Source organism: Pseudophryne corroboree, chromosome 1 (genome assembly GCF_028390025.1).
Source record: "Pseudophryne corroboree isolate aPseCor3 chromosome 1, aPseCor3.hap2, whole genome shotgun sequence".
Classification (NCBI taxonomy): Eukaryota; Metazoa; Chordata; class Amphibia; order Anura; family Myobatrachidae; genus Pseudophryne; species Pseudophryne corroboree.
The window spans coordinates 599,136,986-599,157,515 of NC_086444.1; the positions used below are offsets into that span (position 1 = coordinate 599,136,986).

The window sequence follows — 20,530 nt, forward strand, 5'->3', positions numbered from 1 at the left end:
GCTATCGCAGGTGCTAGATTGGCCTGCATACAGGCACAATCTAGCACATTGCTCATTTCATCACAGCTGGGTGAAATGAGCGCCAACCCTTTCCTGCCCCCCCCTTGCTCAGCACACATCGCGCTGTGTGCTGAGCGGGGGAGAGATGTGTGCTGAGCGTTCTGTGCTAGATCGCTCAGCACACATCTCTGGGTCCATCTCCCCGTGTACGGAGCTTCAAGGCATCTACATGAGATTTCTACCAAACAGAACACAAACACAGACATTCTCCAGGAAATCAGACGCTTCTGGTATGAATGATCGACCATGTTAAGGTTGACAGTCATTAGGTCGACATTGACATGATCGACATAGACAAATAGTCAACACATGAAAATGTGAAAAGGGCGACACGTGAAAAGGTCGACATGGATTTTTTAACTGTTTTTGGTGTAATTTTTTCCATAACATGACCAGGAACCCCACAATGCTGCGGGCAAGGTGCCTCGCTCCGCTACCGCTGCGCTTGGCACAGGTTACTATTCCCAATCGTAGTCCATGTGGATGGTAAAGTATGAAAAAGTTATAAATCTAATTTTTTTTTTAAAGCCATATCGACCTTTTCATGTGTCGACCTGTCATATGTCGTCAATTTTCGTGTCGACAATTTGTCCATGGCGGCCAATAGTGGTCGACCTAGTGACTGTCGACCTAAGTAGGGTCGACCTGCCAAACGGATACCAAATCGGATACATTGCCTTCTACATACATTGCCCACATGGAAAGCAATGTCATACGCACACTGCTCTCTTATGGATGCTTTTTTTGTTTTATTATCAGCATGAGATAACGGTTTTGTTATACTTTTAATGAACAATAAATTGAAATTAGGCAAAGCGCATTTTGTGGCGTACAACGGTGCGGTTGCTGCATTGAGAAATGACGCCGGTCAAAGACAGCGGCATATTGTAAATTAAATCTCCGTGCCGATCAATGTAGTCCGCATGGTGAGCACACCCACTGTAAACCTCAGCCACCAATGACACGTGTGTATAAACTCGCAGACACGCCCACGTTCTCTCTCATTGATCTATAGCCTGGAGGCCCCGCCCACTGCCCTGGGGCATATAGCCTCAGGCACGGCTCGCGGTGTCCTCTCTGTGTGTCCAGCTGCCTCTCTGCTGCTTAGCACACCAACGGCTCTGACCATGTCATCAGACAAGATCTTCTCGGAGGGTGAGAGCTGCAAATCATCCTGGCACAATGCGTCTGCAGGTTACAATGAAGCAGATACTCACCTGGAAATCCTGGGCAAGCCAGTTATGGAGAGATGGGAGACTCCCTACATGCATAGTCTGGCAGGAGTGGCAGCAAGTAAAGGTATGTCCGTCAGAGTGAGACTGATCCAGATACTGGTCTTCCAAATGGTAAAAAAAAATAGTTTTATTAATGCTGCCTGAAGCAAGGTACACTATCCGATAAATTCCACTGATCCGATAGCCATTATCGGATCGGTGTGCATCCATACACTGAACCAGTCCTGTCCAACCTGTGGTTCTCCAGCTGTTGTGAAACTACAAGTCCCAGCATACCCTCCCACTGATCAGCTGTGCCGCTACAGTTTCACAACATCTGGAGAGCTGCAGTTTGGCCTGGCCTGCAGGAGCAATTACTAGATTGGGAGGGGTGTAGTAGGTATGCCGGTGGCCAGCATACTGGTGACGGAATCCCAACTGCTGGCATACCGACAGCTGGGCAAGCACAAATGAGCCCCTTGCGGGCACGGTGGCACGCTATGCTATCTATTCTCACTCCAGGGGGGTCGTGGACCCCCCAAGAGGGAGAAAAGGTGTCTGTATGCCAGCTGTCGGGATTCCGGCACCGGTATCACAACATCCTTCAAACAAAAGACCACCTGATTGGGAGGTCTGGAACAAGATGCGTTTGCAGCACACCAGATCCTTACCTCCCGTTCTTATTGTTGCTGAGCGCTCTTACGTATGCATCCAATTATTGGCTGATTGACCTGATAAGCTTAACTTAAGCAACTTATTCTTAACATAACTTGTTTCATGTCAATATAAATCCTGTGCTTGCTTCATGATCCTGGTAAAGCTACATGGTGCTGTCTAGTAAGTCAGTGCTAAAAAGAACTTTATTTTCTTTTAGACCATTAAATACCTTTTTATTATGTGATACAGGTTCAGTTAGGCTGCTGATTTTGGAACAATTAATATGCTTGTCACATTGTCACTTAAGAGTTGTCATATCTTTGGGAGACTGCTAGATGGAAGATCCACGAGGTGCAATGTCAGGTGTCCCAGCAAGCTCAGAATAGCAGTTGTGTGTTACATTTAGTGACAGCTGTATGTTGGAGGGGGGAGGTGGGTTGTGAGAGTACTAGGCCTCGGAGCTCTATTTTAGTTCTTGCTTGACTAAATTACTTGTTTGTCTATTAATTCTAAGTACGGAACCAAAAAATGTTATCTTAGAAAACAAATGTGTTTTGATTTCCTATGAGTAGACCAGAGAAATCACACATTCCAGTTTCACTTCAATACCTTCCTCGTACATACAATACAAGATGGGTTCGGTATGTCTTACCGGAAGACCGGATGCTGGCTTTTGTTTTTTAAATCTTCCTGCGTAACTTGTACGTTACTGCACTATTATAGTAAAAACAATTGCTACAAAGTAATACAATTCATTAAATTTCCTAACCAATTTCTCAATATTCTAAAGGAGGACGCGTGTTGGAGATTGGCTTTGGCATGGCGATAGCAGCAACAAAAGTAGAAGAATATAACATAGAGGAACACTGGATTGTGGAGTGCAATGATGGGGTATTCCTACGGTTACAGGAATGGGCTAAGAAACAACCACATAAGGTAGGTAGATGTATGCTATATAGGTCCAGCACAGTTTGACTGTTGTGTTGGAAACTGTGCCCAAATTATACAGAAATGAGATGTATTTAGTTTCTTGAGAAGCTATATGAAGACCTGGAACTTAAGACACCATTGTTGACTGCTGTAAAATGCTACTTAAAGCATTTTATGATCAGCAGCAGTACAACTGTAAACCTGATCGGAAATGTTTTCTCTTACGTCCTAGAGGATGCTGGGGACTCCGTAAGGACCATGGGGTATAGACTGGCTCCGCAGGAGACATGGGCACTATAAAGAATTTCAGAATGGGTGTGCACTGGCTCCTCCCTCTATGCCCCTCCTCCAGACCTCAGTTAGATCCTGTGCCCAGAGGAGATTGGGTGCATTACAGGGGAGCTCTCCTGAGTTTCTCTGAAAATGAGAATTTTGTTAGGTTTTTTATTTTCAGGGAGCACTGCTGGCAACAGGCTCCCTGCATCGAGGGACTGAGGAGAGAGAAGCAGACCTACTTAAGTGATAGGCTCTGCTTCTTAGGCTACTGGACACCATTAGCTCCAGAGGGAGTCGGAACGCAGGTCTCCCCTCGCTGTTCGTCCCAGAGCCGCGTCGCGGTCCTCCTCGCAGAGCCGGAAAATAGAAGCCGGGTGAGTATAAGAAGAAAAGAAGACTTCACAGGCGGCAGAAGACTTCAGATCTTCCCTGAGGTAAGCGCGCAGGCCATTGCTCCCACACACTACACACACCAGCGGGCACTGATGGGTGCGGGGTGCAGGGGGGGTGCCCTGGGCAGCAATAAACACCTCTAAATCTGGCATTATGAGATTAGAGGCTGCGGAGACAGTAATTCTTTAAATCCCCCGCCAGTTTGTGATACTTTGAGCGGGACCGAAGCCCGCCGCTGGAGGGGGCGGAGTTTGGTCCCTCAGCACTAACCAGCCCCATTTTCTCCACAGAGATAGGCAGAGAAGCCGGCTCCCCGGTCTCTCCCCTGCTGAACACGGTGACACAGGGCTGAAAAGAGGAGGGGGGGCACTTGTAAGGCGCAGTGAGTGTATTAACACAGTAATTAATATAAAAGCGCTATTATCGGGGAGATTGTTTCCAGTGTCAGTTGGCGCTGGGTGTGTGCCTGCATACTCTCTCTCTGTCTCTCCAAAGGGCCTTATTGGGGAACTGTCTCCATATAACTATATCCCTGTGTGTGGGGGTGTCAGTACGAGTGTGTCGGCATGTCTGATGCGGAAGGCTCAGCTAAGGAGGAGGTGGAGCAGATGATTGTGGTGTCTCCGTCGGCAACGCCGACTCATGATTGGATGGACATGTGGAATGTTTTAAATGCAAATGTGACCTTATTACATAAGAGATTGGACAAAGCAAAGTCCAGGGAAAAAGCAGGGAGTCAATCCACGGCTTCGACTGGGTCACAGGGCCCTTCTGGGTCTCAAACGTCCCCTATCCCAAATAGCAGATACTGATACCGACACGGATTCTGACTCCAGTGTCGACTACGATGATGCGAGGTTACACCCAAGGGTGGCCAAAAGTATTTATTATGATTATGGCAATTAAAGATGTGTTGCATATCACAGATGACCCCTCGGTCCCCGACATGAGGGTGCGCATGTATAAGGAAAAGAAACCTGAGGTAACCTTTCCCCCATCTCATGAGCTGAACGAGTTATTTGAAAAAGCTTGGGAAACTCCAGACAAAAAACTGCAGATTCCCAAGAGGATTCTTATGGCATATCCTTTCCCTGCACAGGACAGGGTACGTTGGGAATCCTCACCCAGGGTGGACAAGGCTTTAACGCGCCTGTCCAAGAAGGTGGCGCTACCGTCTCCGGACACGGCAGCCCTCAAGGATCCTGCTGATCGCAGACCGGAAACTACTTTAAAATCTATTTATGCGCATACGGGTGCTTTACTCAGACCGGCAATTGCATGGGTATGTAGTGCAGTTGCAGCTTGGACAGATACCTTGTCAGCTGACCTTGATACCCTAGACAGGGATACCATTTTATTGACCTTAGGTCACATTAAAGACGCAGTCTTATATATGAGGCTCAAAGAGATGTTGGGCTGCTGAGTTCGAGAGCCAACGCCATGGCGATTTCTGCTAGGCGAGCCCTGTGGACCCGCCAATGGACGGGTGATGCCGACTCAAAGAAGCATATGGAGGTTTTGCCATACAAAGGTGAAGTTTTATTTGGGGAAGGTCTCGCGGACCTGGTTGCCACAGCTACCCCGGGTAAATCAACTTTTTTGCCTTTTGTTCCCCCACAGCAAAAAAACTCCAAAATATCAGATGCCGTCCTTTCGGTCGCATAAGTCCAGAAGAGGTCGGGGCTCATCTTTCCTAGCCAGGGGTAAGGGTAGAGGGAAGAGAGCACCTGTTCCGGCTAGTTCCCAGGAGCAGAAGTCCTCCCCGGCTTCTACTAAATCCACCGCATGACGCTGGGGCTCCACTGAGGGAGTCCGCGCCGGTGGGGGCACGTCTTCGACTCTTCAGCCAGGTCTGGGTTCTGTCAGACGTGGATCCTTGGGCGATGGGTATTGTATCCCAGGATTACAAACTGGAATTCGAAGAGGTGCCCCCTCGCCGATTTTTCAAGTCTGCCTTGCCAGCTTCTCTCCCAGAGAGGGAAGTAGTGTTAGCTGCAATTCAAAAGCTGTGTCAACAGCAAGTGGTTGTCAGGGTTACCCTAGTCCAACAGGGAAAAGGTTACTATTCAACCCTGTTCGTGGTCCTGAAGCCGGATGGTTCGGTCAGACCCATTTTAAATCTAAAATCCCTAAACCTGTACTTGAAAGTTCAAATTCAATATGGAATCGCTCCAGGCTGTGATCTCCAGTCTGGAAGGGGGGGATTTTATGGTGTCGCTCGACATAAATGATTCATACCTTCATGTGCCCATATATCCTCCTCATCAGGCGTACTTGAGATTCGCTGTACAGGACTCTCATTACCAGTTTCAGACATTGCCGGTAGGGCTTTCCACGGCCCCGATGATTTTCACCAAGGTGATGGCGGAGATGATGGTGCTCCTGTGCAGGCAGGGAGTCACAATTATCCCGTACTTAGACGATCTCCTGATAAAAGCAAGATCGAGAGATCAATTGCAGAGGAGCATGTCGCTCTCCCTGAGTGCTGCAACAACACGGTTGGCTTCTCAATCTGCCAAAGTCACAATTGATTCCAACGACTCGACTATCATTCCTAGGCATGATTCTAGACACAGATCAGAAGAGGGTTTTTCTCCTGATAGAAAAAGCCCGGGACCTCCAGAACATGGTCAGAGACCTGCTAAAACCAAAAAGAGTGTCTGTTCATCAATGCACTCGTGTTCTGGGGAAAATGGTGGCAGCCTACGAGGCCATCCCCTTCGGCAGGTTTCATGCAAGGACTTTTCAGTGGGACCTCCTGGACAAGTGGTCCGGGTCCCATCTACAAATACATCAGAAGATAAGCCTGTCCCCCAGGGCCAGGGTGTCTCTCCTGTGGTGGCTGCAGAGTGCTCACCTTCTAGAGGGTCGCAGGTTCGGCATTCAAGACTGGGTTCTGGTGACCACGGACGCGAGCCTCCGAGGATGGGGAGCAGTCACACAAGGAAGAATTTTTCAAGGGCTATGGTCAAGCCAGGAGGCTTGTCTACACATCAATGTACTGGAGTTGAGGGCCATATACAACGGCCTAAGACAAGCGGAGGATCTTCTTCGCGACCTATCGGTTCTGATTCAATCAGACTTCACAGCCGTGGCTCATGTAAACCGCCAAGGCGGGACAAGGAGCAAAGTGGCAATGGCAGAAGCCACCAGGATTCTTCGCTGGGCGGAAAATCACGTAAGCGCTCTGTCAGCGGTCTTCATTCCGGGAGTGGACAACTGGGAAGCAGACTTTCTCAGCAGACACGATCTCCATCCAGGAGAGTGGGGACTTCATCAAGAAGTTTTTACAGAGATAACAAGTCTTTGGGGGATTCCTCACATAGACATGATGGCGTCCTGCCTCAACAAGAAGCTTTGGAGGTATTGTGCCAGGTCAAGGGACCCTCAGGCAGTAGCGGTGGACGCCCTGGTGACACCATGGGTGTTTCAGTTGGTCTATGTATTCCCCCCTCTTCCCCTCATCCCAAAAATATTGATAATCATAAGACAACAAAGAGTGAAAACCATACTCATTGTTCTAGATTGGCCTCGAAGGGCCTGGTATTCAGATCTTCAGGAGATGCTCACAGAAGATCCGTGGCCTCTTCCTCTCAGGGAGGACCTGTTGCAACAGGGGCCCTGCGTGTTCCAAGACTTAATGCTGTTACGTTTGACGGCATGTCGGTTGAACGCCGAATCCTAGCTGGGAAAGGTATTCCAGAGGAAGTCATCCCTACTCTGATTAAGGCTAGGAAGGAGGTGACGGCAAAACATTATCACCGTATCTGGAGGAAGTATGTATCTTGGTGTGAAGCCATGAAGGCTCCTACGGAAGATTTCCATCTGGGCCGTTTTCTCCACTTTCTACAGACTGGAGTGGATATGGGCCTGAAACTAGGCTCCATTAAGGTACAGATTTTGGCCCTGTCTATTTTCTTTCAGAAGGAATTGGCTTCTCTCCCGGAAGTCCAGACTTTTGTAAAGGGAGTGCTGCACATCTAGCCTCCTTTTGTGCCCCCAGTGGCACCATGGGACCTTAACGTGGTATTACAGTTCCTAAAATCTCACTGGTTTGAACTGCTTCAGACGGTTGAATTAAAATTTCTCACTTGGAAGGTGGTCATGTTGTTGGCCTTGGCATCTGCAAGGCGGGTGTCTGAATTGGCGGCCTTGTCTCACAAGAGCCCCTATTTGATTTTCCATGTGGATAGGGCTGAGTTGAGGACTCGTCCTCAATTTTTGCCTAAGGTGGTTTCATCATTTCATATGAACCAACCTATTGTGGTGCCTGTGGCTACGGAGGACTTGGAGGACTCCACGTCTCTGGATGTAGTCAGGGCCTTAAAAATCTATGTAGCCAGGACGGCTCGGGTTAGGAAAACAGAAGCACTGTTTTGTCCTGTATGCAGCCAACAAAGTTGGCGCTCCTGCTTCGTAGCAGACTATTGCTCGCTGGATCTGTAACACGATCCAGCAGGCTCATTGTAAGGCAGGATTGCCGTTGCCAAATTCGGTAAAGGCCCATTCCACTAGGAAGGTGGGCTCTTCATGGGCGGCTGCCCGAGGCGTCTCGGCTTTACAACTTTGCCGAGCAGCTACCTGGTCGGGTTCAAACACGTTTGCAAAGTTCTATAAGTTTGATACCCTGGCTGATGAGGACCTTGCGTTTGCTCAGTTGGTGCTGCAGAGTCGTCCGCACTCTCCCGCCCAGTCTGGAGCTTTGGTATAAACTAGTGATGAGCGGGTTCGGTTCCTCGGAAACCGAACCCCCCCCGAACTTCACCCACTTTACACGGGTCCGAGGCATACTCGGATTCTCCCGTATGGCTCTGTTAACCCGAGCGCGCCCGAACGTCATCATCCCGCTGTCGGATTCTCGCGAGATTCAGATTCTATATAAGCAGCCACGCGTCGCCGCCATTTTCACTCATGCATTGGAAATGTTAGGGAGAGGACGTGGCTGGCGTCCTCTCCGTTATTGTTGAACTTGATTGTGCATTACTGCTTAATTGTGGGGAGGACTGGGGAGCAGCTGTATAATATAGGAGGAGTACAGTGCAGAGTTTTGCTGATCAGTGACCACCAGTTTTATCCGTTCTCTGCCTGAAAAAAACGCTCCATATCTGTGCTCAGTGTGCTGCATATATCTGTGCTCACACTGCTTAATTGTGGGGACTGGGGAACAGCTGTATTATATAGCAGGAGTACAGTGCAGAGTTTTGCTGACAGTGACCACCAGTATACGTTGTCTGAGCACAGATATGGAGTGTTTTTCAGGCAGTGTGCTGCTTTATTGTGGGGACTGGGGACCACCAGTATAATTAATATTATATAGGAGTACAGTGCAGAGTTTTGCTGACCAGTGACCACCAGTTTTATCCGTTCTCTGCCTGAAAAAAAACGCTCCATATCTGTGCTCAGTGTGCTGCTTTATTGTGGGGACTGGGGACCACCAGTATAATTAATATTATATAGGAGGAGTACAGTGCAGAGTTTTGCTAACCAGTGACCACCAGTATATAATATAATATATAGCAGTACGGTACGGAAGGCCACTGCTGTACCTACCTCTGTGTCGTCATTAAGTATACTATCATCTACATTCTATACCTGTGGTGCATTTTAGTTTTGCAGTTTGCTGACACAGTGACCACCAGTATACTATATATAGCAGTACGGAAGGCCACTGCTGTACCTACCTCTGTGTCGTCATTAAGTATACTATCCATCTACATTCTATACCTGTGGTGCATTTTAGTTTTGCAGTTTGCTGACACAGTGATCACCAGTGTATATATAGCAGTACGGCAGGGCCGGATTAAGACTATGGGGGCCCCAGGGCGCACTTCAGTCAGGGGGGCCCCTAATAAAGAGGCAGAAGAAGACACACACACACACACACACACACACACACACACACACACACACACACACACACACACACACACACACACACACACACAGTGCAGCACTCCAGGTGGCTGAAATAAAAACTATAACAGCAGCATATATTTGGTAACGTTTCGGTGCCGTTTATGGGTGGCACTTTCGTCAGGCACTGAAAAGTTGCAAATATATGCAGCTGTTATAGTGTTTATTTCAGCCGCCTGGAGTGCTGCACTATGTGGGGATATATGTGATTCAGAGTGTGCGGGCACCCGGCGCTGATGGCTTTATTCTACAGGGAGAGCCGAACACCTTGCTGTGGTGTGTGTGTGTGTGTGTGTGTGTGTAATATATATATATAATATATATATTTTCTCTAACGTCCTAGTGGATGCTGGGAACTCCGTAAGGACCATGGGGAATAGCGGCTCTGCAGGAGACTGGGCACAAAAGTAAAGCTTTAGGACTACCTGGTGTGCACTGGCTCCTCCCCCTATGACCCTCCTCCAAGCCTCAGTTAGAAGTTAGATTTTTGTGCCCGGCCGAGAAGGGTGCACACTAGGGGCTCTCCTGAGCTTCTTAGTGAAAGTTTAGTTTTAGGTTTTTTATTTTCAGTGAGACCTGCTGGCAACAGGCTCACTGCATCGAGGGACTAAGGGGAGAAGAAGCGAACCTGCCTGCTTGCAGCCAGCTTGGGCTTCTTAGGCTACTGGACACCATTAGCTCCAGAGGGACCGAACACAGGCCCAGCCTCGGAGTCCGGTCCCAGAGCCGCGCCGCCGGCCCCCTTACAGAGCCAGAAGCAAGAAGAGGTCCGGAAAAATCGGCGGCAGAAGACATCAGTCTTCCACAAGGTAGCGCACAGCACTGCAGCTGTGCGCCATTGTTACTCAGGCACACTTCACACTTCAGTCACTGAGGGTGCAGGGCGCTAGGGGGGGGGCGCTCTGAGCAGCAATGTAAACACCTTGGCTGGCGAAAATACACCACATATAACCCCCAGGGCTATATGGATGTATTTTAACCCCTGCCAGAACTCGCCAAAAAGCGGGAGAAAAGGCCGCCGAGAAGGGGGCAGAGCCTATCTCCTCAGCACATGGGCGCCATTTTCCATCACAGCTCCGCTGGAAGGACGTCTCCCTGAATCTCCCCTGCAGTCCTGCACTACAGAAAAGGGTAAAAAAGAGAGGGGGGCACTAATTTGGCGCAGTTCTAATAATAACAGCAGCTATAAAGGGAAAAGCACGTTTTATAGTGGTATTCCTGTCTATATATAGCGCTCTGGTGTGTGCTGGCATACTCTCCCTCTGTCTCCCCAAAGGGCTAGTGGGGTCCTGTGTGTGTGCGGTGTGTCGGTACGATTGTGTCGACATGTTTGAGGAGGAAAATTAGATGGAGGCGGAGCAATTGCCTATTATAGAGTTGTCACCCCCTAGGGAGTCGACACCTGAGTGGCTGAGCTTATGGAAGGAATTGCGTGACAGTGTCGGTTCTTTACGAAAGACAGTTGACGACATGAGACAGCCGGCTACTCAGCTTGTGCCTGTCCAGGGGTCTCAAACGCCATCAGGGGCTTTAAAACGCCCGTTGCCTCAAATGGCAGACACAGATACGGATACTGACTCCAGTGTCGATGATGAGGAGACAAACGTGACTTCCAGTAGGGCCACACGTTACATGATTGAAGCAATGAAAAATGTATTGCATATCTCTGATAATACAAGTACCACTAAAAAGGGTATTATGTTTGGTGAGAAAAAACTGCCTGTAGTTTTTCCTGTATCCGAGGAATTAAATGAAGTGTGTGATGAGGCGTGGGTTTCCCCCGATAAAAAACTGATAATTCCTAAAAATAAGATTTTACTTACCGATAAATCTATTTCTCGGAGTCCGTAGTGGATGCTGGGGTTCCTGAAAGGACCATGGGGAATAGCGGCTCCGCAGGAGACAGGGCACAAAAAGTAAAGCTTTTTCAGATCAGGTGGTGTGCACTGGCTCCTCCCCCTATGACCCTCCTCCAGACTCCAGTTAGGTACTGTGCCCGGACGAGCGTACACAATAAGGGAGGATTTTGAATCCCGGGTAAGACTCATACCAGCCACACCAATCACACCGTACAACCTGTGATCTAAACCCAGTTAACAGTATGATAACAGCGGAGCCTCTGAAAGATGGCTTCCTTCAACAATAACCCGAATTAGTTAACAATAACTATGTACAATATATGCAGATAATCCGCACTTGGGATGGGCGCCCAGCATCCACTACGGACTCCGAGAAATAGATTTATCGGTAAGTAAAATCTTATTTTCTCTATCGTCCTAGTGGATGCTGGGGTTCCTGAAAGGACCATGGGGATTATACCAAAGCTCCCAAACGGGCGGGAGAGTGCGGATGACTCTGCAGCACCGAATGAGAGAACTCCAGGTCCTCCTTAGCCAGAGTATCAAATTTGTAAAATTTTACAAACGTGTTCTCCCCTGACCACGTAGCTGCTCGGCAAAGTTGTAATGCCGAGACCCCTCGGGCAGCCGCCCAAGATGAGCCCACCTTCCTTGTGGAGTGGGCCTTTACAGATTTAGGCTGTGGCAGGCCTGCCACAGAATGTGCAAGTTGGATTGTGCTACAGATCCAACGAGCAATCGTCTGCTTAGACGCAGGAGCACCCATCTTGTTGGGTGCATACAATATAAACAACGAGTCAGATTTTCTGACTCCAGCTGTCCTTGCAATATATATTTTTAATGCTCTGACAACGTCCAGTAACTTGGAGTCCTCCAAGTCACTTGTAGCCGCAGGCACTACAATAGGCTGGTTCAGATGAAATGCTGACACCACCTTAGGGAGAAAATGCGGACGAGTCCGCAGTTCTGCCCTGTCCGAATGGAAAATCAGATATGGGCTTATGTAAGATAAAGCTGCCAATTCTGATACTCTCCTGGCAGAAGCCAGGGCTAGAAGCATGGTCACTTTCCAAGTGAGATATTTCAAATCCACCTTATTTAGTGGTTCAAACCAATGAGATTTTAGAAAGTCCAAAACCACATTGAGATCCCACGGTGCCACTGGAGGCACCACAGGAGGCTGTATATGCAGCACTCCCTTAACAAAGGTCTGGACTTCAGGGACTGAAGCAAATTCTTTTTGAAAGAAAATCGACAGGGCCGAAATTTGAACCTTAATAGATCCCAATTTGAGACCCATAGACAATCCTGATTGCAGGAAATGTAGGAATCGACCCAGTTGAAATTCCTCCGTCGGAGCACTCCGATCTTCGCACCACGCAACATATTTTCGCCAAATTCGGTGATAATGTTGCACGGTTACTTCCTTCCTTGCTTTAATCAAAGTAGGAATGACTTCTTCCGGCATGCCTTTTTCCTTTAGGATCCGGCGTTCAACCGCCATGCCGTCAAACGCAGCCGCGGTAAGTCTTGAAACAGACAGGGACCCTGCTGAAGCAAGTCCCTCCTTAGAGGTAGAGGCCACGGATCTTCCGTGATCATCTCTTGAAGTTCCGGGTACCAAGTCCTTCTTGGCCAATCCGGAACCACTAGTATCGTTCTTACGCCTCTTTGCCGTATAATTCTCAATACTTTTGGTATGAGAGGCAGAGGAGGAAACACATACACCGACTGGTACACCCAAGGCGTTACCAGCGCGTCCACCGCTATTGCCTGCGGATCTCTTGACCTGGCGCAATACCTGTCCAGTTTTTTGTTGAGGCGAGACGCCATCATGTCCACCATTGGTCTTTCCCAACGGGTTACCAGCATGTGGAAGACTTCTGGATGAAGTCCCCACTCTCCCGGGTGAAGATCGTGTCTGCTGAGGAAGTCTGCTTCCCAGTTGTCCACTCCCGGGATGAACACTGCTGACAGTGCTATCACATGATTCTCTGCCCAGCGAAGAATCCTTGCAGCTTCTGCCATTGCACTCCTGCTTCTTGTGCCGCCCTGTCTGTTCACATGGGCGACTGCCGTGATGTTGTCCGACTGGATCAACACCGGTTTTCCCTGAAGCAGAGGTTCTGCCTGGCTTAGAGCATTGTATATTGCTCTTAGTTCCAGAATGTTTATGTGAAGAGACGTTTCCAGGCTCGTCCATACTCCCTGGAAGTTTCTTCCTTGTGTGACTGCTCCCCAGCCTCTCAGGCTGGCGTCCGTGGTCACCAGGATCCAATCCTGTATGCCGAATCTGCGGCCCTCCAATAGATGAGGACTCTGCAACCACCACAGAAGAGACACCCTTGTCCTTGGAGACAGGGTTATCCGTAGGTGCATCTGAAGATGCGACCCTGACCATTTGTCCAACAGATCCCTTTGGAAAATTCTTGCGTGGAATCTGCCGAATGGAATTGCTTCGTAAGAAGCCACCATTTTTCCCAGGACTCTTGTGCATTGATGTACAGACACCTTTCCTGGTTTTAGGAGGTTCCTGACAAGCTCGGATAACTCCTTGGCTTTTTCCTCCGGGAGAAAAACCTTTTTCTGAACCGTGTCCAGAATCATCCCTAGGAACAGCAGACGAGTTGTCGGCATTAACTGGGATTTTGGAATATTCAGAATCCACCCGTGCTGTTTTAGCACTTCTTGAGACAGTGCTAATCCCATCTCTAGCTGTTCTCTGGACCTCGCCCTTATTAGGAGATCGTCCAAGTATGGGATAATTAATATGCCTTTTCTTCGAAGAAGAATCATCATCTCGGCCATTACCTTTGTAAAGATCCGAGGTGCCGTGGACAATCCGAACGGCAGCGTCTGAAACTGATAGTGACAGTTTTGTACAACGAACCTGAGGTACCCCTGGTGTGAGGGGTAAATTGGAACGTGGAGATACGCATCCTTGATGTCCAAGGATACCATAAAGTCCCCCTCTTCCAGGTTCGCTATCACTGCTCTGAGTGACTCCATCTTGAACTTGAACTTCTTTATGTACAGGTTCAAGGACTTCAGATTTAGAATAGGCCTTACCGAGCCATCCGGCTTCGGTACCACAAAAAGAGTGGAATAATACCCCTTCCCTTGTTGTAGAAGAGGTACCTTGACTATCACCTGCTGAGAGTACAGCTTGTGAATGGCTTCCAAAACCGTCTCCCTTTCGGAGGGGGACATTGGTAAAGCAGACTTCAGGAAACGGCGAGGTGGATCTGTCTCTAATTCCAACCTGTACCCTTGAGATATTATCTGCAGGATCCAGGGATCTACCTGCGAGTGAGCCCACTGCGCGCTGTAATTTTTGAGACGACCGCCCACCGTCCCCGAGTCCGCTTGAGAAGCCCCAGCGTCATGCTGAGGCTTTTGTAGAAGCCGGGGAGGGCTTCTGTTCCTGGGAAGGAGCTGCGTGTTGCTGTCTCTTCCCTCGACCTCTGCCTCGTGGCAGATATGAATAGCCCTTTGCTCTCTTATTTTTAAAGGAACGAAAGGGCTGCGGTTGAAAAGTCGGTGCCTTTTTCTGTTGGGGAGTGACTTGAGGTAGAAAGGTGGATTTCCCGGCTGTAGCCGTGGCCACCAAATCTGATAGACCGACTCCAAATAACTCCTCCCCTTTATACGTCAAAACTTCCATATGCCGTTTTGAATCCGCATCGCCTGTCCACTGTCGCGTCCATAAAGCTCTTCTGGCCGAAATGGACATAGCACTTACCCGTGATGCCAGTGTGCAGATATCCCTCTGTGCATCACGCATATAAAGAAATGCATCCTTTATTTGTTCTAACGACAGTAAAATATTGTCCCTGTCCAGGGTATCAATATTTTCAATCAGGGACTCTGACCAAACTACCCCAGCACTGCCCATCCAGGCAGTCGCTACAGCTGGTCGTAGTATAACACCTGCATGTGTGTGTATATACTTTTTTGGATATTTTCCATCCTCCTATCTGATGGATCTTTAAGTGCGGCCGTCTCAGGAGAGGGTAACGCCACTTGTTTAGATAAGCGTGTTAGCGCCTTGTCCACCCTAGGAGGTGTTTCCCAGCGCTCCCTAACCTCTGGCGGGAAAGGGTATAATGCCAATAATTTCTTTGAAATTATCAGCTTTTTATCAGGGGCAACCCACGCTTCATTACACACGTCATTTAATTCTTCTGATTCAGGAAAAACTATAGGTAGTTTTTTCATACCCCACATAATACCCTGTTTAGTGGTACCTGTAGTATCAGCTAAATGTAACGCCTCCTTCATTGCCAAAATCATATAACGTGTGGCCCTACTGGAAAATACGGTTGAATCGTCACCGTCACCACTGGAGTCAGTGCCTGCGTCTGGGTCTGTGTCGACCGACTGAGGCAAAGGGCGTTTCACAGCCCCTGACGGTGTTTGAGTCGCCTGGACAGGCACTAATTGATTGTCCGGCCGCCTCATGTCGTCAAACGACTGCTTTAGCGTGTTGACACTATCCCGTAGTTCCATAAATAAAGGCATCCATTCTGGTGTCGACTCCCTAGGGGGTGACATCCTCATATTTGGCAATTGCTCCGCCTCCACACCAATATCGTCCTCATACATGTCGACACATACGTACCGACACACAGCAGACACACAGGGAATGCTCCTAACGAAGACAGGAGCCACTAGCCCTTTGGGGAGACAGAGGGAGAGTTTGCCAGCACACACCAAAAGCGCTATATATATATCAGGGATAGCCTTATAATAAGTGCTCCCTTATAGCTGCTTTGTTATATCAAAATATCGCCATAAATTTGCCCCCCCCTCTCTGTTTTACCCTGTTTCTGTAGTGCAGTGCAGGGGAGAGACTTGGGAGCCGTCCTGACCAGCGGAGCTGTGAGAGGAAATGGCGCCGTGTGCTGAGGAGATAGGCCCCGCCCCTTTTCTGGCGGGCTCGTCTCCCGCTATTTAGAAAAATCAGGCAGGGGTTAAATATCTCCATATAGCCTCTAGGGGCTATATGTGAGGTATTTTTAGCCTTTATAGGTATTCATTTGCCTCCCAGGGCGCCCCCCTCCCAGCGCCCTGCACCCTCAGTGACTGCCGTGTGAAGTGTGCTGAGAGGAAAATGGCGCACAGCTGCAGTGCTGTGCGCTACCTTTAGAAGACTGCAGGAGTCTTCAGCCGCCGATTCTGGACCTCTTCTGACTTCAGCATCTGCAAGGGGGCCGGCGGCGCGGCTCCGGTGACCATCCAGGCTGTACCTGTGATCGTCCCTCTGGAGCTTGATGTCCAGTAGCCAAGAAGCCAATCCATCCTGCACGCAGGTGAGTTGACTCCTTCTCCCCTCAGTCCCTCGCTGCAGTGATCCTGTTGCCAGCAGGAATCACTGTAAAATAAAAAACCTAGCTAAACTTTTTCTAAGCAGCTCTTTAGGAGAGCCACCTAGATTGCACCCTTCTCGGCCGGGCACAAAAATCTAACTGGAGTCTGGAGGAGGGTCATAGGGGGAGGAGCCAGTGCACACCACCTGATCTGAAAAAGCTTTACTTTTTGTGCCCTGTCTCCTGCGGAGCCGCTATTCCCCATGGTCCTTTCAGGAACCCCAGCATCCACTAGGACGATAGAGAAAGGTTATTGGCATCATACCCTTTCCCGCCAGAGGATAGGGCACGTTGGGAAACACCCCCTAGGGTGGATAAAGCGCTCACACGCTTGTCTAAACAGGTAGCACTACCCTCTCCTGATACGGCCGCCCTAAAGGAACCTGCCGATAGAAAGCAGGAGAATATCCTAAAATGTATATACACTCACACGGGTGTTATACTGCGACCAGCAATCGCCTCAGCCTGGATGTGCAGTGCGGGCGTGGCGTGGTCGGATTCCCTGACTGAAAATATTGATACCCTAGATAGGGACAGTATATTACTGACTATAGAGCATTTGAAAGATGCATTTTTATATATGCGTGATGCACAGAGGGATATTTGCCGACTGGCATCAAGAGTTAGCGCGCTGTCCATTTCTGCAAGAAGAGGTTTATGGACGCGGCAGTGGTCAGGTGATGCGGATTCTAAAAGGCACATGGAAGTATTGCCTTATAAGGGGGAGGAGTTATTTGGGGTAGGTCTATTAGACCTGGTAGCCACGGCAACTGCTGGAAAATCCACATTTTTACCCCAGGTAGCTTCTCAACCTAAGACGCCGTATTATCAGGCGCAGTCCTTTCGGCCCCAAAAGGGCAAGCGGGCAAAAGGCGCCTCATTTCTGCCCCGTGGCAGAGGGAGAGGAAAAAGGCTGCAGCAAACAGCCAGTTCTCAGGAACAAAAGCCTCCCGCCTCCGCAAAGTCCTCAGCATGACGCTGGGGCTTTACAAGCGGACTCAGGCACGGTGGGGACCCGTCTCAAGAAGTTCAGTGTGCAGTGGGCCCACTCGCAAGTGGACCCCTGGATCCTTCAGGTGGTATCTCAGGGGTACAAATTGGAATTCGAGACGTCTCCCCCTCGCAGTTTCCTAAAGTCTGCTTTACCGACGTCTCCCTCAGACAGGGAGGCAGTATTGCAAGCCATTCACAAGCTGTATTCCCAGCAGGTGATAATCAAGGTACCCCTCCTGCAACAGGGAAAGGGGTACTATCCCACACTATTTGTGGTACCGAAGCCGGACGGCTCGGTGAGACCAATTTTAAATCTAAAATCCTTGAACACTTACATACAAAGGTTCAAATTCAAGATGGAGTCACTCAGAGCAGTGATTGCAAACCTGGAAGAAGGGGACTATATGGTCTCTCTGGACATCAAAGATGCTTACCTACATGTCCCAATTTACCCTTCTCACCAAGGGTACCTCAGGTTTGTGGTACAGAACTGTCACTATCAGTTTCAGACGCTGCCGTTTGGATTGTCCACGGCACCCCGGGTCTTTACCAAGGTAATGGCCGAAATGATGATACTCCTTCGAAAGAAGGGAGTTTTAGTTATCCCTTACTTGGACGATCTCCTGATAAGGGCAAGATCCAGGGAACAGTTGAAAGTCGGGGTAGCACTATCTCGGATAGTGCTGCGGCAGCACGGTTGGATTCTCAATATTCCAAAATCGCAGCTAATCCCGACGACACGCCTTCTATTCCTAGGGATGATCCTGGACACAGTCCAGAAAAAGGTTTTCTCCCGGAGGAGAAAGCCAGGGAGTTATCCGAGCTAGTCAGAAATCTCCTAAAACCAGGCCAAGTCTCAGTGCATCAATGCACAAGGGTCCTGGGAAAGATGGTGGCTTCTTACGAAGCAATCCCATTCGGCAGATTCCACGCAAGAACCTTCCAGTGGGATCTGCTAGACAAGTGGTCCGGGTCGCATCTTCAGATGCATCAGCGGATAATCTTGTCACCAAGGAATTTCCAGGGCTTGTGGTCAAGCCTGGAGACATCACTTCACATAAATATCCTGGAGCTAAGGGCCATCTACAATGCTCTAAGCCTAGCAAGACCTCTGCTTCAAGGTCAGCCGGTGCTGATTTAGTCAGACAACATCACGGCAGTCGCCCACGTAAACAGACAGGGCGGCACAAGAAGCAGGAGGGCAATGGCAGAAGCTGCAAGGATTCTTCGCTGGGCGGAAAATCATGTGATAGCACTGTCAGCAGTGTTCATTCCGGGAGTGGACAACTGGGAAGCAGACTTCCTCAGCAGACACGACCTCCACCCGGGAGAGTGGGGACTTCATCCAGAAGTCTTCCACATGATTGTGAGCCGTTGGGAAAAACCAAAGGTGGACATGATGGCGTCCCGCCTCAACAAAAAACTAGACAGATATTGCGCCAGGTCAAGGGACCCTCAGGCAATAGCTGTGGACGCTCTGGTAACACCGTGGGTGTACCAGTCAGTGTATGTGTTCCCTCCTCTGCCTCTCATACCCAAGGTACTGAGAATCATAAGAAGGAGAGGAGTAAGGACTATACTCGTGGCTCTGGATTGGCCAAGAAGGACTTGGTACCCGGAACTTCAAGAGATGCTCACAGAGGAACCGTGGCCTCTACCTCTAAGAAGGGATCTGCTCCAGCGGGGACCCTGTCTGTTCCAAGACTTACCGCGGCTGCGTTTGACGGCATGGCGGTTGAACGCCGGATCCTGAAGGAAAAAGGCATTCCGGATGAAGTCATCCCTACCCTGATCAAAGCCAGGAAGGATGTAACCGCACAACATTATCACCGTATTTGGCGCAAATATGTTGCGTGGTGCGAGGCCAGGAAGGCCCCTACAGAGGAATTTCAACTGGGTCGTTTCCTGCATTTCCTGCAAACAGGACTGTCTATGGGCCTAAAATTAGGGTCCATTAAGGTTCAAATTTCGGCCCGGTCGATTTTCTTCCAGAAAGAACTGGCTTCAGTTCCTGAAGTTCAGACGTTTGTCAAGGGGGTACTGCATATACAACCTCCTTTTGTGCCTCCAGTGGCACCTTGGGATCTCAATGTAGTTTTGAGGTTCCTAAAATCACATTGGTTTGAACCACTCACCACTGTGGACTTAAAATATCTCACATGGAAAGTGGTAATGCTGTTGGCCCTGGCTTCAGCCAGGCGTGTCTCAGAATTGGCGGCTTTATCCTATAAAAGCCCTTACCTAATTTTTCATACGGACAGGGCAGAATTGAGGACTCGTCCTCCATTTCTCCCTAAGGTGGTTTCAGCGTTTCACCTGAACCAGCCTATTGTGGTACCTGCGGCTACTAGGGACTTGGAGGACTCCAAGTTGCTGGACGTAGTCAGGGCCCTGAAAATATGTTTCCAGGACGGCTGGAGTCAGGAAATCTGACTCGCTGTTTATCCTGTATGCACCCAACAAGCTGGGTGCTCCTGCTTCTAAGCAGACTATTGCTTGTTTGATTTGTAGTACAATTCAGCTTGCACATTCTGTGGCACGCCTGCCACAGCCAAAATCTGTGAAAGCCCATTCCACAAGGAAGGTGGGCTCATCTTGGGCGGCTGCCCGAGGGGTCTCGGCGTTACAACTTTGCCGAGCAGCTACTTGGTCAGGGGCAAACACGTTTGCTAAATTCTACAAATTTGATACCCTGGCTGAGGAGGACCTGGAGTTCTCTCATTCGGTGCTGCAGAGTCATCTGCACTCTCCCGCCCGTTTGGGAGCTTTGGTATAATCCCCATGGTCCTTATGGAGTTCCCAGCATCCACTAGGACGTCAGAGAAAATAAGAATTTACTTACCGATAATTCTATTTCTCGTAGTCC

At 49.2% G+C, this 20,530-nt stretch overlaps 1 protein-coding gene across 1 annotated transcript in view; it reads left to right on the forward strand.

Moving 5' to 3' along the window:
• The first annotated feature begins 1,120 nt into the window (after positions 1–1,120).
• GAMT (guanidinoacetate N-methyltransferase) overlaps positions 1,121–20,530 on the forward strand; it is a 51,918-nt gene continuing 32,508 nt past the window's right edge. The window contains exons 1-2 of the mRNA XM_063914323.1: positions 1,121–1,359; positions 2,722–2,867. Of these exons, the coding sequence (XP_063770393.1) occupies positions 1,188–1,359; positions 2,722–2,867 (318 nt within the window). The 5' untranslated portion in view covers positions 1,121–1,187. The remainder of the gene's footprint in view (positions 1,360–2,721; positions 2,868–20,530) is intronic.